The sequence below is a fragment of the Bufo gargarizans genome, chromosome 4 (assembly GCF_014858855.1).
Source record: "Bufo gargarizans isolate SCDJY-AF-19 chromosome 4, ASM1485885v1, whole genome shotgun sequence".
NCBI lineage: Eukaryota > Metazoa > Chordata > Amphibia > Anura > Bufonidae > Bufo > Bufo gargarizans.
This window is the reverse complement of record NC_058083.1, coordinates 522,326,120-522,346,281: the sequence shown is the minus strand read 5'-3', so window position 1 is coordinate 522,346,281 and position 20,162 is coordinate 522,326,120. Positions and strand designations below refer to the sequence as shown.

At 44.8% G+C, this 20,162-nt stretch overlaps 1 protein-coding gene across 4 annotated transcripts in view; it reads right to left on the bottom strand.

Moving 5' to 3' along the window:
• Nucleotides 1-20,162, bottom strand: part of XDH (xanthine dehydrogenase) — a 72,233-nt gene that overhangs the window by 13,015 nt on the left and 39,056 nt on the right. For 3 of the 4 annotated variants that reach the window (XM_044292223.1, XM_044292226.1, XM_044292227.1), the window contains 9 exons: nucleotides 19,533-19,622; nucleotides 18,855-19,024; nucleotides 18,075-18,198; nucleotides 17,842-17,961; nucleotides 17,264-17,360; nucleotides 5,052-5,176; nucleotides 4,748-4,881; nucleotides 4,429-4,516; nucleotides 2,592-2,678 (listed from right to left, as the gene is read on the bottom strand). In XM_044292223.1, the coding sequence (XP_044148158.1) occupies nucleotides 2,592-2,678; nucleotides 4,429-4,516; nucleotides 4,748-4,881; nucleotides 5,052-5,176; nucleotides 17,264-17,360; nucleotides 17,842-17,961; nucleotides 18,075-18,198; nucleotides 18,855-19,024; nucleotides 19,533-19,622 (1,035 nt within the window). The remainder of the gene's footprint in view (nucleotides 1-2,591; nucleotides 2,679-4,428; nucleotides 4,517-4,747; nucleotides 4,882-5,051; nucleotides 5,177-17,263; nucleotides 17,361-17,841; nucleotides 17,962-18,074; nucleotides 18,199-18,854; nucleotides 19,025-19,532; nucleotides 19,623-20,162) is intronic. The other variant, XM_044292225.1, reaches the window with a different exon arrangement.

Sequence of the window (20,162 nt, the reverse complement as noted above, 5' to 3'; positions counted from 1 at the left end):
AAAATGCAGAATAGTGAGTGCAGCTCTGGAGCATAATACAGGATGTAAAGATAAAAAGAGGATCCCCCTGCGCTCCTATTAGATTGCTATGTGACAGTCTGCCTGTATAAGGAGAATCTGCTGCTAGGTGTCTGAAAGGGAGCTACCGTTCTCCCTAGTTTAATATATAAAGAGAAATTATATCACCAGTAGGTGATAAAAGACACAAGCGCTGGTGCACAGTAACAATCAGCTAGTCCTTTTGAGTTTGCACTGTTATCTGGTATCCGACTGAATCACCAGGTAATGTGCTGTTATGGTGGTAAAGATAATAGTGGTGTGGGTGGTTAATCAATGGTTAGTTCTGCTGTGGTCCCTCCCCTCTGTACCTTGCTTGTTCGTTCTTTACTTCAAACTGGTCCCGCCGTCGATGCTGGGCTTTGCTCCTTCTTCTGGGTACCTTTTGTGTTGATGTTGGTATCCTTATAGGGTTGTGGCACTGTTCTTATTCTCCTGTTCTTCTTCTCCCGTCAGAACGGCAGCGCGGCCCCGGCCGGAAGCACGCGCGGCGTGAGGGAGCTTGGTTCGTTGCCCGGGAAACCTGCCTGCGGTGACGTCACCTGGTACGAGTATAGTGGCCTCCGTAGGACAAAAGACCTTAACCTACGCGTTTCAGAGCCAAAGCGGGCTCCTTCGTCAGGGTTACCCTGACGAAGGAGCCCGCTTTGGCTCTGAAACGCGTAGGTTAAGGTCTTTTGTCCTACGGAGGCCACTATACTCGTACCAGGTGACGTCACCGCAGGCAGGTTTCCCGGGCAACGAACCAAGCTCCCTCACGCCGCGCGTGCTTCCGGCCGGGGCCGCGCTGCCGTTCTGACGGGAGAAGAAGAACAGGAGAATAAGAACAGTGCCACAACCCTATAAGGATACCAACATCAACACAAAAGGTACCCAGAAGAAGGAGCAAAGCCCAGCATCGACGGCGGGACCAGTTTGAAGTAAAGAACGAACAAGCAAGGTACAGAGGGGAGGGACCACAGCAGAACTAACCATTGATTAACCACCCACACCACTATTATCTTTACCACCATAACAGCACATTACCTGGTGATTCAGTCGGATACCAGATAACAGTGCAAACTCAAAAGGACTAGCTGATTGTTACTGTGCACCAGCGCTTGTGTCTTTTATCACCTACTGGTGATATAATTTCTCTTAATACAGGATGTAACTCAGGATCAGTACAGGATAAGTAATGTAATGTATGCACACAGTGACTCCACCAGCAGAATAGTGAGTGCAGCTCTGCAGCATAATACAGGATGTAACTCAGGATTAGTACAGGATAAGTAATGTAATGTATGTACACAGTGACTGCACCAGCAGAATAGTGAGTGCAGCTCTGGAGTATAATACAGGATGTAACTCAGGATCAGTACAGGATAAGTAATGTAATGTATGTACATAGTGACTCCACCAGCAGAATAGTGAGTGCAGCTCTGGACCATAATACAGGATGTAACTCAGGATCAGTACAGGATAAGTAATGTAATGTATGTACACAGTGACTGCACCAGCAGAATAGTGATTACAGCTCTGGAGTATAATACAGGATGTAACTCAGGATCAGTACAGGATAAGTAATGTAATGTATGCACACAGTGACTCCACCAGCAGAATAGTGAGTGCAGCTCTGCAGCATAATACAGGATGTAACTCAGGATTAGTACAGGATAAGTAATGTAATGTATGTACACAGTGACTGCACCAGCAGAATAGTGAGTGCAGCTCTGGAGTATAATACAGGGTGTAACTCAGGATCAGTACAGGATAAGTAATGTATGTACACAGTGACTCCACCAGCAGAATAGTGAGTGCAGCTCTGGAGTATAATACAGGGTGTAACTCAGGATCAGTACAGGATAAGTAATGTAATGTATGTACTCAGTGACTGCACCAGCAGAATAGTGAGTGCAGCTCTGGAGTATAATACAGGGTGTAACTCAGGATCAGTACAGCATAAGTAATGTATGTACACAGTGACTGCACCAGCAGAATAGTGAGTGCAGCTCTGGAGTATAATACAGGATGTAACTCAGGATCAGTACAGGATAAGTAATGTAATGTATGTACATAGTGACTCCACCAGCAGAATAGTGAGTGCAGCTCTGGACCATAATACAGGATGTAACTCAGGATCAGTACAGGATAAGTAATGTAATGTATGTACACAGTGACTGCACCAGCAGAATAGTGAGTACAGCTCTGGAGTATAATACAGGATGTAACTCAGGATCAGTACAGGATAAGTAATGTAATGTATGTACACAGGGACTCCACCAGCAGAATAGTGAGTGCAGCTCTGGAGTATAATACAGGATGTAACTCAGGATCAGTACAGGATAAGTAATGTAATGTATGTACACAGTGACTGCACCAGCAGAATAGTGAGTGCAGCTCTGGAGTATAATACAGGATGTAACTCAGGATCAGTACAGGATAAGTAATATAATGTATGTACACAGTGACTGCACCAGCAGAACAGTGAGTGCAGATTCCAGTTCACTGATGTGGTCAGTAGGGGGCTCTCATGCAGGTCATACAGTACTTACCGCATGTGACAGGTCATATGAGTTTCCAGCATTTGCATAATATGTAACTTCTAGTGCAGTTATCTGTCCTGTTTTCTTAAAGCCAACCTAAGAACCCAAAGTAGTACATTAGTCAAGGGGTAGTCTTTAGGTCATTGAAAGTTGTATATTGAGGTCCACTATTGCTGTGCACCTTGTATGATGGGGTAATGGACAGACGGAACCGAAACTCTGATTACACGGAGAGGCAGCATTCAGTACAAGAAATCAGCAGACCAGGAGCATATGGCACTAACTGGGCACTGCATGGTCTTATTATTTGGGCTCCGTGTGATAGTATTACTGCGGCACTGTATGGTACTATCACAGGGCATTGCATTGTCGTGTTATGTTGGCACTGTATGGCACTATGATTGTGATTATTATGTGGGCTCTGTGTGACTAATTTACTTGTGTTGTATTATATTGACACAGCATGACACTATTGCATGGACATTGTGTTGTGCTATTACATTGGCACTGTATGGCACTATTATTGGTGCAGTGTGTTGTATTATGTTGACACTGAAGCGCTATCATTGGGCAGTGATGTAGTATCATGCTGGCACTGTATGGCGCTGTTATCAGGGAGTTTTTTTGTTGTATTATGTTGACACTATAAGGTGCTATTATTGAGGTGTTGTGTTGTAGTATTTATATTGGCACTGTATGGTGCTGTTATTGGGGTGTTGTGTTGTGGTATTATGTTGGCACTGTATGGTGCTGTTATTGGGGTGTTGTGTTGTGGTATTATGTTGGCACTGTATGGTGCTGTTATTGGGGTGTTGTGTTGTAGTATTATGTTGGCACTGTATGGTGCTGTTATTGAGGTGTTGGGTTGTAGTATTATGTTGGCACTGTATGGTGCTGTTATTGAGGTGTTGTGTTGTAGTATTATGTTGGCACTGTATGGTGCTGTTATTGGGGTGTTGTGTTGTAGTATTATGTTGGCACTGTATGGTGCTGTTATTGGGCTGTTGTGTTGTAGTATTATGTTGACACTATAAGGTGCTATTATTGAGGTGTTGTGTTGTAGTATTTATATTGGCACTGTATGGTGCTGTTATTGAGGTGTTGTGTTGTGGTATTATGTTGGCACTGTATGGTGCTGTTATTGGGGTGTTGTGTTGTGGTATTATGTTGGCACTGTATGGTGCTGTTATTGGGGTGTTGTGTTGTAGTATTATGTTGGCACTGTATGGTGCTGTTATTGAGGTGTTGTGTTGTAGTATTATGTTGGCACTGTATGGTGCTGTTATTGAGGTGTTGTGTTGTAGTATTATGTTGGCACTGTATGGTGCTGTTATTGGGGTGTTGTGTTGTAGTATTATATTGGCACTGTATGGTGCTGTTATTGAGGTGTTGTGTTGTAGTATTATGTTGGCACTGTATGGTGCTGTTATTGGGCTGTTGTGTTGTAGTATTATGTTGGCAGTGTATGGTGCTGTTATTGGGGTGTTGTGTTGTAGTATTATGTTGGCACTGTATGGTGCTGTTATTGGGGTGTTGTGTTGTAGTATTATGTTGGCACTATATAGCGCTATTACTGGGAAGTTTTGTTGTTGTATTGTATTACACTGTATGGCGCTATCATTAGGTCATTATGGTACACTGTATGGTGGTATTGTTGTAGTCATTAGACAGATTTTTCGAAGCTTTACAAACACTTGTCACTGTCCTTCACCCAGCAGCAAAACTCCTCCATAACGGGCAGACCAGAAGCAAATAAATTGTGTTGTTTTTTAATTAATTAATTTATTTATTTTTTTATTTCTCACTAATTAGATATTTGCAATTTAAAAAAATCTGAAAAAAATACCTTATAACGCCCCAAATAGGGATGTCTGCCGCCAGTTATCAGCATGTCCTCATCTCTGTCCAGCATGCATCTCACAGGGCGACCCGTCCTATGTGAAAGGTTCCCAATTACTACCTGGACCATCAAGACAAGAACTGGCGTAGCGACGTTCATTAACCCTTTTACTGCCAAAATGCCTGCCGCACACTTCTGCTTTTAGGAGGTGCCGTCTGTCTCTTGGCTCAGACTATACATTTATACATTTTGTATAACATTTTGATACAGAGTTGCATGAAGGCATTCAGGAGAGTGAATCGCAGAGCCAGAATGTGAGGACTACCTGTACGCTGCCACTGCCACGGCTGTAGACAAGAGGACGGTTCTGGATTCTTTTCCGCCAAAGCCTCCCCCCAATCTCTTCACGCGGACCACGATTCGATTAGCAGGGACCCCCAGAGCATGTGCAGCAATGTGCTAAGGAAAAAGGCAAATGTGTCACTTGGCTAAGAACTGAGGTCACTGAAGTCATGTCGTATTGCGGTGGTATTTCCCATTTGCGACTTATAACGTGCTTGCATCGTGCGCTGGTTTCTGATTGGCTGCAATGGACGCCATTGTTTTTGTTTGACCTCCGGTGGTCTTACCTGATTCTCTGTCGTATTCTGCGTGGAAGCAAACAGCTCCATCTCTCCATCCTCACCCTTTGGCACCGCGATGCAGCAATTGGTCTCCAAATAGAAATGTTCTTGACCGCCAATGTAGATCTCCCCTGTGGAGCAACAGTCTACTGTAAGTCAATGGACAGGTAAGTTCACCTTTCTAAGGGAAAAAAGGAAGCAACTTTGCTTGATCTATGGTTACAGACTACAAACAAATCTTGTGCAACTTTAAAGTAAATTTGAGGCATGTGTTACTGCAGCAGCAGCATTATGCATAAAGCACTCTTTAGTTTCTTTACATACCACTGTTTTCCTTGAGTTTTCCCTGCCAGGTCTCTGAGGCCAAAACTGCTTTCCCTCACTTCTCATATGCACTTACTGTAGCCAGCAGCTCCCTGCCAGCCAATCAGATTGGATTACTGAGAGACACGCCTCCTCACTCTGAAGCCTAATGTAGGCGTGCAGTGTGAAGGACCGCCCCTCCGCCTTCTGTTTATACTCAAGGGAAGACAGACAAGCCCTAGCAAAGGCCTTTTAAGGGAGCAGTGGAAAGGGACAGAGGACATTAATGAAAGCTGTTATTATAAGGTAGTTACAGATCTTTTGACAATCATTGACAGACTAACTCAGGTATACATGCCGAGCTCTAATAAACTAGCAAATAAAATAAAAATATGACAGTTACAAATAATCTTAGGAGCCTACAAACGGAGGGAGAAGAGGCAGAAGGAGCCGAGCAACGTAACTGCGGCATCAGATGACAAGAGGGGAAATCCACACGCAGTAAGCTATGGGTTCTTAAAGAGGTATTCCAGTTTTTTTTTCACAATTGGCGTTCTATTCTCAGGATAGGGAGTCTGTTACCGATGCCTTGCAGGGCTAGCTCATCTGAATGTAATGATACCTTTAACTAGCAAGTCGTTACTTCATTTTGGAGGAAAAGCCATATGTGAATGAGCAGTTAAAGGGGCTATCTCACTTCAGCAAATGGCATTTATCATGTAGAGAAAGTTAATACAAGGCACTTACTTATGTATTGTGACTCTCCATATTGCCTCCTTTGCTGGCTGGATTCATTTTTTCATCACATTATGCACTGCTCGTTTCTATGGTTGCGACCACCCTGCAAGCCATCCGTGCTTATAGAAAAAAAGCACCAGCCTATGTGCGCTCCCAAGTCCTGGCCACCAGAGAGGGCGGCACTTTTTCCTATAAGGGTGAAAGCACAGCCGCCACTGATGGATTGCAGGGTGGTCGTAACCATGGAAATGAGCAGTGTATAATGTGATGAAAAGATGAATCCAGGCAGCAAAGGAGGCAATATGGAGAATCACAATACATTGGTAAGTGCCTTGTATTAACTTTCTCTATATTAATTGACACTTGCTGAACCCCTTTAAGTGCTCTGAGGACGGGCCCCAATCACTCGGTGAACCCGTTCTCTTCCTGCTTCCTCTCCCAGCCCCTCCCTCTCCTTTCTGATTGACTAGGCCAGCCAAGATGACTATGGAGGAACCTGGCCCTGTTAAGTCGAAAAAAAGGTTCTTCTTAAATAAGACGCTCATTCTGAGGACCATTTTGCTCAAAGCATTTACACCTGATAACTGGCATCCATACACTGATAAATATTCTTCTCTGTGTCCCCTTTTTCCTCTTACACAATGTATTATAAAACTGGCTACCAGCAGCCACCACTAGGGGGGGCTCAGTGCCTAGGAATATATATAGTTACCATAGAAAATAATAATGGAAACCTGGGGGGGGGGCGTGACCGGAAGTTGAGGAGAATGGCTGGTTTCTACGGTGCTCTGACTGGGGAATTAAATCCACCATCATCCACTATACCTCAGAGCACAGGTGGTCACCAAAACCCTCGGAGCAAACTTTTTATCTCTCCAGCTACAGTTTGAACCCGATATCAAGTGAATTGAAGTTACAGTTTGGGCCTAGCAATCACGAAGACTGCGACCTAAAGTATTGCGCGAGCCTGCTGGTAAATCGAACTGACTACTCCCGGTGTGGTCTAGCCATACTAACTTCCTCGGGACTACGGGTGGGAATCCTGTAGGACCTGTCTGGCTTATCGCTGGCCCTGCGGGCTCCGACGTGTGCCTCGGCAGCTCCGCCATCTTGCCAGGACCAGGACTCACGTGAGATACCGGCCATAATCTGCATCGCGTCAACACATACTCAAGTTCCACGAAAGATAACATCTTCGCGGCCTTACCATCCGGCCTTACCTTTACTGGGCCTCTCACGGCTGAGGATCTATCTGAAGAAACCTGGAGTCTGCAAGGCCTTAGCGCCTGCTCCAACCACGCAGAGATTTCCGGTAACCTTGCTGCCAGCCAGACTTCGGTCCCTTGCCAAGCGCCTATTAAAAGTCACTTGAGTGGGAGAGATTGGCCGCCCAAACACGTCCTGACCAGTACCTACTTAGAAACACCGACACCCGGCAGATTGGCCTGCCCGGAGGACTCCCGCGTGGTTGGCTCTTTATAGCTTCAGTCGTAGACACCATCATGAAGATAGGGAACGCTGCTTCCAAAGATCCCAATAATTCCCAAAAATACGCCTCCTCACACGGAGAGATGGACAAATACATGACAAAAAATAATACTAATGCCGCTTTTCAGAAGATGGCTACACCATCCAAAGACGCTCTTCCTAGAGACCAAGTTGATATTGGAGAAGAGTCTGATAGTGAAATGGATGTCCCAGATAGCCAAGACTCCCTCCCTATTTCTTGCTCCTTTCTACAAAAGTCCTTGGATAAAGCACTTGCAAAAGTTCTGGACCCCCTTTCCAAAGACTTACATGATATTAAGCAAGATATGAAACATATGGGGGCCAGAGTGGAGCAACTGGAGATGTCACACACAGCTATATGTGACTACAGTACTGCTGTCACGGCTAAAATGTTGTCCTGCCAAAACTATCTTAACGCGGCCTTTGATGACATAGAAGACCAGGAAAATAGAAGCCGCAGAAATAATCTGAGAATCAAAGGTCTTCCAGAGTCTGTGGCGCCAACGGCGCTACATCCGACAGTCCTACAAATGTTTCGCTCTATCCTGGGAGGCTCTTATACAGAGGACATCATTATAGAACGAGTGCATAGGGCGTTGCGGAGGAAGCCTAAAGACTCAGAACCACCTAGAGACGTTATCTGTCGTCTCCTTAATTATAAAGTGAAAGAAGAAATACTGCAACGCACTAGGTCAACTACTCAGATTGATTATGAGGACGCCCAAGTATATATTTACCAGGACTTATCCCCACAAACATTACAAAAGAGAAGGACCCTCAAACCATTAACAGAAGCCCTCAGGGCTAAGAACATCCAATAAAGCTGGAAATTTCCTTTTGGTCTTATGTTCACAAACAGTACCTGATATGAACAGTGTCGGATCTTCCGGGAATTTAAAAAGCATTAGAGCTACAAATTCCGGACTGGGCAGTAGTGAAAGACCTGGAGGATTTGCCATGAGTTTAATCACCCAACCCTTGGAAGGAAGTGATACACGGATGTTCTGCAAAATCCAAGAAGAAAGCTGGAAGACTGCCACCAAACAATGTCATCTCGGATAATACCTGAACTGCTACATTAGTAAAAGATTCTCTCCTCTTTTCCATGATACCCTGACACTGTGGTACTTTTGCCAGCATAGTTTTGTAGACTAACTGTCTTCTTATCTCTTCTAATTATCTATATTCCTTTCTGGTCTCTGGCACACTGAACCCCTTGTCTTTGTCCTCTCTACCAAAAAGTCCACCTACGTGGACCTAAGGCCATAAGTGGCCAAGGTTCTTTATACCTAAACTATATTTCATATTCCTACTTTATCTCTAAGGCTGGGTTCACACAGGCGTTGCGGGTGCGTTGTGGGAACATGCACAATTTTTCCCCGCGAGTGCAAAGCGTTTTAATGTGTTTTGCACGCGCGTGAGAAAAATCGGCATATTTGGTAGCCAGACCCGAACCTGGACTTCTTCATAGAAGTTCGGGTTTGGGGTAGGTGTTGTGTAGATTTTATTATTTTCTCTTATAACATGGTTATAAGGGAAAATAATAGCATTCTTAATACAAAATGCATAGTGCAATAGGGATGGAGGGGTTAAAAAAATAATAATTTAACTCACCTTAATCCACTTGTTCGTGCAGCCCGGCTTCTCTTCTTCCTTCTTCTTTGAGGAAAAGGACCTGTGGTGACGTCACTGCGCTCATCACATGATCTGTCACCACGGTGATGGATCATGTGACGGACCATGTGGTGAGTGCAGTGATGTCACCACAGGTCCTTTTCCTCCTAGACAGCAAAGAAGAAGACAGAAGAGAAGCCGGGCTGCGCGAACAAGTGGATGAGGTGAGTTAAATTTTATTTTATTTTTTTAACCCCTCCAGCCCTATTGTACTATGCATTCTGTATGACAAATGCTATTATTTTCCCTTATAACCATGTTATAAGGGAAAATAATAATGATTAGGTTCCCATCCCAATCGTCTCCTAGCAACCGTGCGTGAAAATTGCACCGCATCCGCACTTGCTAGCGGATGCTTGCGATTTTTACGCAGCTCCATTCACTTCTATGGGGCCTGCGTTCTGTGAAAAACGCACAATATAGAGCTTGCTGTGATTTTCACACAACGCACAAGTGATGCGTGAAAATCACCGCTCATGTGCACAGCCCCATAGAAATGAATGGGTCCGGATTCAGTGTGGGTGCAATGTGTTCACCTCACTCATTGCACCTGCGCGGAAATCTCGCCCGTGTGAAAGAGGCCTAATTCTTTCTTATACATCACAATCAAAAGGAGCAAAAGCTCCTACTGGGCATCCAATATTCTACTAATTAGCGCTATCTCTATCTCTCAACTATCGTTACTCCATGTAGCTCTATTATACTCTTTCCAGATATCCTTTCCGCATTTTTCCACTCTTTTTCTTCTTACTTTTTGTACAGCATGTATACCAGACTAGTTGGGTCTCATTAGCCGAAGCTCCTGAGGTCGAAATGCCTTCGGCCTTCGGCTGTACGCCCTTGCGGTGTCTGGCATGCCTTAAAGGGAACCTGTCACCGGGATTTTGTGTATAGAGCTGAGGACATGGGTTGCTAGATGGCCGCTAGCACATCCGCAATACCCAGTCCCCATAGCTCTGTGTGCTTTTATTATGTAAAAAAAACTATTTGATCCATATGCAAATTAACGTGAGATGAGTCCTGTACGTTAGATGAGTCCTGTACGTGAGATGAGTCCTGTACGTGAGATGAGTCCTGTACGTGAGATGAGTCCTGTACGTGACATGAGTCCTGTACGTGACATGAGTCCTGTACGTGACATGAGTCCTGTACGTGACATGAGTCCTGTACGTGAGATGTGTCCTGTACGTGAGATGTGTCCTGTACGTGAGATGTGTCCTGTACGTGAGATGTGTCCTGTACGTGAGATGTGTCCTGTTCGTGAGATGAGTCCTGTACGTGAGATGTGTCCTGTACGTGAGATGTTTCCTGTACGTGAGATGAGTCCTGTACGTGAGATGAGTCCTGTACGTGAGATGAGTCCTGTACGTGAGATGTGTCCTGTACGTGAGATGTGTCCTGTACGTGAGATGAGTCCTGTACGTGAGATGTGTCCTGTACGTGAGATGTGTCCTGTACGTGAGATGTGTCCTGTACGTGAGATGTGTCCTGTACGTGAGATGAGTCCTGTACGTGAGATGTGTCCTGTACGTGACATGAGTCCTGTACGTGAGAGGAGTCCTGTACGTGAGAGGAGTCCTGTACGTGAGATGTGTCCTGTACGTGAGATGTGTCCTGTACGTGAGATGTGTCCTGTACGTGAGATGTGTCCTGTACGTGAGATGAGTCCTGTACGTGAGATGTGTCCTGTACGTGAGATGTGTCCTGTACGTGAGATGTGTCCTGTACGTGAGATGAGTCCTGTACGTGAGATGTGTCCTGTACGTGAGATGTGTCCTGTACGTGAGAGGAGTCCTGTACGTGAGATGAGTCCTGTACGTGAGATGTGTCCTGTACGTGAGATGTGTCCTGTACGTGAGATGTGTCCTGTACGTGAGATGTGTCCTGTACGTGAGATGTGTCCTGTACGTGAGATGTGTCCTGTACGTGAGATGAGTCCTGTACGTGAGATGAGTCCTGTACGTAAATATCCTTCATCTTTGCTCGGCCAAAGCTTACCTCTATGCGAAGTGTAAACACTACGCTCATGGCGATAAGCCAACTAGATTTACGCTGGCTCAGATTAAAGGGTTTCTACCACTTCGCTGCACATATTTGGCTGTCAGACACTAGCGATCCGCTAGTGTCTGCTCTGCCCAACCATCCTAATATAATTGCTTTTGGGGCAGCCGTTTTGCTAAAAAAAGAACTTTTATTAATATGCTAATGAGCCTCTAGGTGCTATGGGGGCGTCATTAGCACCTAGAGGCTCCGTCTACCTTCAGAAACTGCCGCCGCCCAGCGCGTCCCTCCAGCCCGCCCATCTCCTCCTGAATGCGATCCTCCTTGTGAGCGTATGTATTCTGCGCATGCGCAGTGAATGTCTGACCGCTTCCTTGCTCAGACATCTCCACTGCACCTGCGCGATGACGCCATAGTGCTCCGAGGAACAGGCGCAGTGGAGATGTCTGAGCAGGGAAGCTGTCAGACATTCACTGCGCATGCGCAGAATACATACGCTCACAAGGAGGATCGCATTCAGGAGGAGATGGGCGGGCTGGAGGGACGCGCTGGGCGGCGGCAGTTTCTGAAGGTAGACGGAGCCTCTAGGTGCTAATGACGCCCCCATAGCACCTAGAGGCTCATTAGCATATTAATAAAAGTTTTTTTTTTAGCAAAACGGCTGCCCCAAAAGCAATTATATTAGGATGGTTGGGCAGAGCAGACACTAGCGGATCGCTAGTGTCTGACAGCTAAATATGTGACACCGAAGTGGTAGAAACCCTTTAAGGCTAGGAAAAATAAATCATTCGTTTCCAGCCTTAAGGGCTCTTCTGGTGCTTTATTATATAAAACAGAGGACATAGCAAAAGAATTTAGCAATTTCTATACAAAACTATAGACTGACCTAAAGAATTATTAGGAACACCTGTTCTATTTCTCATTAATGTGATTATCTAGTCAACCAATCACATGGCAGTTGCTTCAATGCATGTAGGGTTGTGGTCCTGGTCAAGACAATCTCCTGAACTCCAAACTGAATGTCAGAATGGGAAAGAAAGGTGATTTAAGCAGTTTTGAGCGTGGCATGGTTGTTGGTGCCAGACGGGCCGGTCTGAGTATTTCACAATATGCTCAGTTACTGGGATTTTCACGCACAACCATTTCTAGGGTTTACAAAGAATGGTGTGAAAAGGGAAAAGCATCCAGTATGCGGCCGTCCTGTGGGCGAAAATGCCTTGTTGATGCTGGAGGTCAGAGGAGAATGGGCGACTGATTCAAGCTGATAGAAGAGCAACGTTGACTGAAATAACCACTCGTTACATCCGAGGTCTGCAGCAAAGCATTTGTGAAGCCACAACACGCACAACCTTGAGGCGGATGGGCTACAACAGCAGAAGACCCCACCGGGTACCACTCATCTCCACTACAAATAGGAAAAAGAGGCTACAATTTGCACGAGCTCACCAAAATTGGACTTTTGAAGACTAGAAAAATGTTGCCTGGTCTGATGAGTCTCGATTTCTGTTGAGACATTCAAATGGTAGAGTCCGAATTTGGCGTAAACAGAATGAGAACATGTATCCATCATGCCTTGTTACCACTGTGCAGGCTGGTGGTGGTGGTGTAATGGCGTGGAGGATGTTTTCTGGGCACACTTTAGGCCCCTCAGTGCCAATTGGCCATCGTTTAAATGCCACGGTTACCTGAGCATTGTTTCTGACCATGTCCATCCCTTCATGACCACCATGTACCCATCCTCTGATGGCTACTTCCAGCAGGATAATGCACCATGTCACAAAGCTCCAATCATTTCAAATTGGTTTCTTGAACATGACAATGAGTTCACTGTACTAAAATGGCCCCACAGTCACCAGATCTCAACCCAATAGAGCATCTTTGGGATGTGGTGGAACGGGAGCTTCGTGCCCTGGATGTGCATCCCTCAAATCTCCATCAACTGCAAGATGCTATCCTATCAATATGGGCCAACATTTCTAAAGAATGCTATCAGCACCTTGTTGCATCAATGCCACGTAGAATTAAGGCAGTTCTGAAGGCAAATCGGGGGTCTAACACCGTATTAGTATGGTGTTCCTAATAATTCTTTAGGTGAGTGTATAATCTGCAAACATCTCAGGAAACGGTAGATCCTCTTCTTTAAAAAGACTTAATATCTAACCTCCTCTCCTCACTGTCTCTCCCACAAATCAGCTCTGCTCATTCCCAAATGCTGTGCTCCAATATCTCCCATCAAGAAATAAAAGATGCAATCACTACAACACCCAAAAATAAATGCCCTGGCCCCCGGATGGTCTGTTTCAGATGTCTTGTTCAAACATCTCAGTAATTTATACAACGCTGCACTAACTGGCACTCCCTTTAATAAACAAACCCTGATGGCCCAAATCTCTATTATCCATAAGGAAGGGAAGGGAAGGACCTAGCTTTATGTACCAATTACCAGCCCATATCTGTACTCAACGTTGATCTCAAATTGTTCGCGAAAATATTGCCCCATAGATTGCAAACGATCCTTCCTTCCCTTATCTCCCCAGATCAAGTGGGATTTGTGCCGGGCAGAGAGGGTAAAGAAAATATTTACAGAGTACTACAGTTAGGCCTCATGCACACGACCGTTGTGTGCATCCGTGTCCGTTCCGTAATTTTTCACAGTTTAGCAGAGGTCCCATTCATTTCTATGGAGCTGTTAAAAAAAACTGATAGTCCTCCGTTTTTTCTCTGTGTCCGTGATCCGTGATTCCAGTCCGTCAAAAAAAATATAACCTGTGCTATTCTGGTCAGTGGAAAACAGAGGACGGACCCATTCAAGTCAATGGGTCCGTCAAAAAAACTGATGTACAACTGGTATGTCATCCGTGTCCGCGTCCGTGTCCGTTTTTTTCTACAAGACCTTGGTGCAATAAAATTACACTTTTCATTAACCTTCCTTTTTTTTTCCCATGTCAGACAAAAAAAAGGAAGACAGAAGGAAACACAACTGAAGCAAAATCAGACACGGACCACTGAAGCCAAATCACTGACAGTGAAAAAACACTGTCATGTGCATGAGGCCTTAATCACGTATGCTAAGCTATCCACTAAACCACCAATTCTATTAAGTACAGAAGCAGAAAAAGCATTCGACCGAGTGGATTGGATGTATCTGAGATCCTCCTTACCGGCATTCTGTATTCCATCCACCTTTGCCGGTGCTATATTCACTATGTATCAAGAACCCACTGCCAGGGTGATGGTAAATGATGTGCTCTCACCTGTGGTCTCTATTTCTAATGGCACTCGGCAGGGGTGCCCATTGTCCCCCTTGCTATTTGAGCCGACAATGGAAACTTTACTGCAGAAAATTAGACAAGATTCCCGTTTAGAGGGGACCAGGTGTGGCGGTAGGGAACACAAGGCGGCAGCATGTGCGGATGATCTATTGTTGATACTGACAAATCCATCTGTCTCACTTCCAATGATTGAGCTTTTGGCAAGATATCAAACTTTAAAGTGAACATGAGCAAGTCACAGGTTCTAAATATTTTGCGTTACCCGCTCCGTCACGTTCTCTTTACTGACCCAGCCACTCCAGCACCCTGCGCAACATCTACAGGTAAAACTCGAAAAATTTGAATTTCGTACAAAGTTCATTTATTTCAGTAATGCAACTTACATATGAGACTCATTACCTGCAAAGCGAGATATTCCGAGCCTTTATTTGTTATAATTTGGATGATTATGGCTTACAGTACAGTTTATGAAACCCCAAAGTCACCATCTCAGGTCCCCTTTGCTCAGGGGGTATGGAGTAATTAGCGGACTAGAGTCTGGAATATTGAACCTTTTCACAAAATTCTAATTTTAAGTTGCATTAATGTAATTCCTTTTAAGTTGTATTACTCAAATCAATGGATTTTTGCACGATATTCAAATTTTTCAAGTTTCACCTGTAACAGTTTAATTTCTGAAACCCGGAGAATATGGAATTTAAAGGAGGTGCGTGCATTGTGCTCCTCTTTTCCATCCCCCCAGCACTGATGCTGAATACAATAACACTATACTAAAAGAGACAAAAAAATGTATTCTTCTACTATTGATTCTATTTTAGAGGATGGGACGCCACTTTCACGGCTTTGTCCGAGCGACTCGGCTGCCCGCTCCTATCACCTCTATTATATAATAAACTATTTCTCACCCTCAAATAGCTCATACAGAAAAATGACTCTCGGAGATCAGTAACAGTAAAATTTGAAACTATGCTATCCCAACTTAAAACACCGAAAAAGGTAATATCAACCCTTAGTAAACTCTTGCTCGCTCCCCCCGCTAATTTGAAACTCCCCTTCATTAAAGCATGGGAAAAGGACCTAGATAAGGAATTTTTAGAGGAGGACCTACGTAAAAATTTTCCTAGCCCCTAAACAATCTTCTAAATGCATAAGAATGCAGGCGTCCGGATACAACATTTTAACTAGATGGCTTCTAACCCCAGCAACATTGAACAAATATAACTATAATTACAACCCCAATTGTTGGAGAGGTGGACAGCAGACGGGCACATACTTCCATATGTGGTGGACTTGCCCACTCATTGCTACATATTGGTCATCAGTCCTTCCCCAGATTAATTTAGAGGCAGGTACGAATCTCTCCTTGCTTCCGGAGATTTTTTCCCGAGAGAATCCCCAAACATACGTTGAAACTAATAAAACACCTTCTTGCTGCTGCCAGGATATTAGTTCCCACTTATTGGAAGTCGGACTCTCCGCCAACGCTCGGAGAGTTTGGAGGAGCTGGGAGTCTAGGACTTACTCCTCTTTTCAGAAGATCTGGTATCCCTGGGCAAAATGTAGACACTTCTCTTCCTAGAGCTGATTAGTCATTTAAACATAGGAAGTGATACTTAGGCCTCATGCACACGACTAAAAATGGCCGTGTGACGGCCGTCTAAGTAACGTCGATCACACAGCCATTTTTAGCACCAGTCAAAGTCTATATGGCTATTCACATGGCCGTTCTTTTAACGGCCAGTGAATAGCGTCAGTCCAAAAATTGGACAGCCGATTGACAGGAGTGCACCCGTCTAACGGCCGTTAAAAACGGGTACACAGGCCATTAGGACAGATGAATTACATACAAGTCTATGGGGAGTTGTGAAGACGGCTGCCGCGTCGCGCAGGATAATCGCGCGGTTCGGCTTGATTCAAGCTGCTGCTTCCCTGGTTATAATAGATGGTGGAGTAGGGGTTAAAAAAAAAACTCACCTCAACCACTTGCTCGCGGTGCGGCAGTCTCTTCTCTCTTCATTGAGCAGGACCTGCGATCTGCGTGGTGACGTGAGCACGTGGGAGCGCGCAGTGACGTCATTGCGCACCTTCGGCAGGTCCCGTTCTGTGAAGAGAGAAGAGACTGCTGCAGCGCGAGCAAGTGGATAAGGTGAGTTTTTTTTTTTGCTGTGGGACTCTATGGGGGCATTATACAAACCACGGGGGACATTATAAAGCTGGGGCCTTACATTGGGGGCATTATTAAAGCTATGGGCGGTTAAAAAATTCTATATACCGTGGGGAAAATTTATTTAGCTGGGGGCATTATTAAAAATGGGGGCATTAAAATATATATATATATATATATATATACACAGTATATAACAATAAAAAAAACTTTGAAAAGAAAATAATGGAAACTGTAAAATAATTATCTCTTTGCACTGATCTCCCCGTAGTTGTGGTTGCTGTAAATAACCATTGTTTTATATTGGAGTTCAGCACCGGTCTAACCCTACCCTGGGCACAACAGTAGTTGTGTGGTTTGCTTCCACACAGCTTCTTAAGGGGGCTCACCTCTGGAACCTGCACCCATGCCAGATTCTTGAGTCCCCGGACCCTTGGCAAAGCCTGTATTAGCAGAGGACAAGCACTGATTGGTTGTCTGGTGGCGCCTCGTGCCAAGGTCCAGAACCAAATCTCCAAATTTCAGGCCTTCTGGACATTGGCAGTGGTCACCCTCACCTTCCAAAGTGTGATCGGCCTCCTGGAAACCTTTCTCTATGTCCCCGTTTGCAATCTTCTTGATGGGCGGGAAAAAGGACTCTTTGTCAATCGCGTCCTGGGAAAAGAATGAGAAATATGATAGAGCTGAAGAGGTGAGATTGGGTCCAACAGAGGATCCTCCACTGAGCCCAGGTTCTGGTGTGATATCACGACCCAGCCCATGAGGTTCAGCAGAGGATAATCCCACCAGACAATAGCACCAGGATGGAGAAGATCTAGAAATGTTTGGATAAGTTAACAGATAACCCATTACTTGTATGCGCTGAGCACTGCAGTGAGCTCCCCCTAGTGGTGGCTGTATAAATCTATACGTAGTAACCTCCCTCTAGTGGTGGCTGTATAAATGTATATGCACTGAGCTCCCCCTAGCTGTAGAAATCTCAATGCAGTAAGCTCCCCCTAGTGGTGGCCGCAGGCAGAAAGCATTTTATCATGAGAGTCCTCCAGAGGTTTTAGGCATTAAACCATAAGCTCCCAGTAAACACAAAGTAACTATAGGATGGAGCGCTCCTTCAATTCATAACATATCCATGTACCTGTATTGTTATAATGGGCTCCAGCTCCTCATACGTGATCTTCACGGCCTTCGCTGCATGTTGTGCGTGTTCTTGTGTATCTGCAACAACGGCACCAATAATGTGTCCGACACAAGTCACCTGCAGGGTAGAAACCGGAAATATTCACATCCAGGCGTCAGGGTGGACTGGGCTTGTATTGTCAGAAGAAGCCCACTATTTCCAAGTACTTCCAAAATGATGGTTGCACTTACTGTATCTTCCGCAAATATCTGCTCATCATTTCTGATCCCGATGATGTTGCTTCCTGGAACATCTTTAGCAGAAAGGAAACAGACAAATCCAGGAGCGGCATCAGCCTTGGATCTATCAATGGATCTGTAGGGGATCAGACATGATATGTCAGATCAGGGGTCTATATAGAAGATGTGGAGGGCCCCATAGCCTACATTCAAATAGGGCCCCATGCATAAGGAGTCCTGTGAAGGCCTGCAAAGTCCACGAAGTAAGAAAATGGGAAGAGGCTATCCTGAGCCCCTCTTTCTGTTGGCCCCTAGGCTTTGCTAGGCACACCCTTGTGCCTGATATGCAGTTAGATTGTCCTTGAAGTGACATCCGGGCCCTAACAGGGTTCCCCTTCTGTTGTAGATCACTGCACCCCACCTTTATTGGAGACCGCTCACCCCTTCTCCATACTTTGCATCACTGAAGAGCAGTACATAATTTCCAAATCCTAAAAACTGTACCGCAGGGGTGGGCTTTGTGCTAATTTGCATCAAAAGGGGTGTCCCAGACAATGCAGGGGCAGGGCTTAAAATGTCTTATGTAAATAAAATGTTGGCATGTATGGAAACATTGAGCGTCAGGATAATTGCCTTGGAGGTGTGGAAGTCTTCTGCATGTTCATGACCCCCTTAGGAAGTGGGAAAGGACCAACATGAGTTGGGGGCCCCATAGAAGCCTCAGGATCTACCTTTGTGATATATGACAAGCCTCTACTCAGTGGTCTCGACTCCAAAATTTATTAAACTTACATTATTTTAGCGTGAGCCTTGGTGCTGGTTATTAACGCTAGATAAAGCTCGTTTTCATAATGGGGGATATCGTCACAGTACACGGCTTCTCCTGTGGCCTGCTTCATGGCTGCCAAGTGCATGATGGGGCGACCGACAAAGTCTTCCGGGTCCTGGCCGGCAGGAACCTCCTGCAAATGAAGACATGTCTTGCATGTATCTGTAATGTAGTATGTGACCTCCCTCTAGTCTTGCATTCCCTTTAAAGAGAACCTGTCAGCAGGATCAACCCCAAAAAGTCTAGCATATTGAATGGTAGGGTTGATCTTGATGAATAAAATGATACCTGTCCAGTGAAAATCAGTTGTGCCACTCCTGAAAATGGAAATGAGGGCCGGGGGCCTAGCCCCTCGGCTTTCTGATGCTGGCCGCTGGAAAACAGAGGGTTCAGCCATTCGTGCTGATGACGCTTCATGGGAGCGTCGGGCCGATTCAGGTCCAAAATCTGATCATCTAATGATATTTACAACACTGCCACCTGGTGGCCATATTAGGAACAACTTTTTTTTTTTCAGAAAATCTACTCATCTGCAGAATTTTATTTTTAGCAAAATGAAGAATAAATACCGTATATATTTATATAACAAAGGCAACATTTCGAGCCGAGTTGAATACACAGCGATTATGGGAACTACTTACCTGAAAGAGCTGTACACTGGATGTAGGAGGCTTGTGAAACAGCTCAGTGGCGCTCTCATATTCCGGAAGGACTGACTCATGGAAATTATTCTTAGGAAATCAAAATGAGAAAATATGAATAGGATCGGATAGTGAACCGTTCTGCAACTTTGTAATATACTACAGTTTTGCAGATTTCCGCTTGCTGTCAGTGAATATAGATAGACAGAGAAAAGAAACTGTGCTGACAGTTCTTTCTACATAACTCAGGCTTTGTTACAATGTATCGGTATACACAATATTGAGTACTAAATAGAGCTGTAGCACAAATCTCTCAATAGTTTCATGATTCTCGCTTCACTAATACATTGTAACAAACTGTCATTGTGTAAACAAGACTAAGGAGGGATTTTCAGGTCTCTAACTGTAACAAAAAATGACTGTCAGCAAGCAGAGATGTTGAAAATGGAGAGGGACTGATCAGCAAATCTTTATTTCAGAGAGCAACCTGCTTGTAATATTTTTAGCTGCCCGGTGCCACCACTAGAGGGCAGTCTGTGTATTTAAAAATGAGCTGTAAACTGCTGCCTACAGATCACTCTCTAGAAGCGGCGAAATAAGGTTGGAAAGTAGGCGAAATAAGAAGGTGAA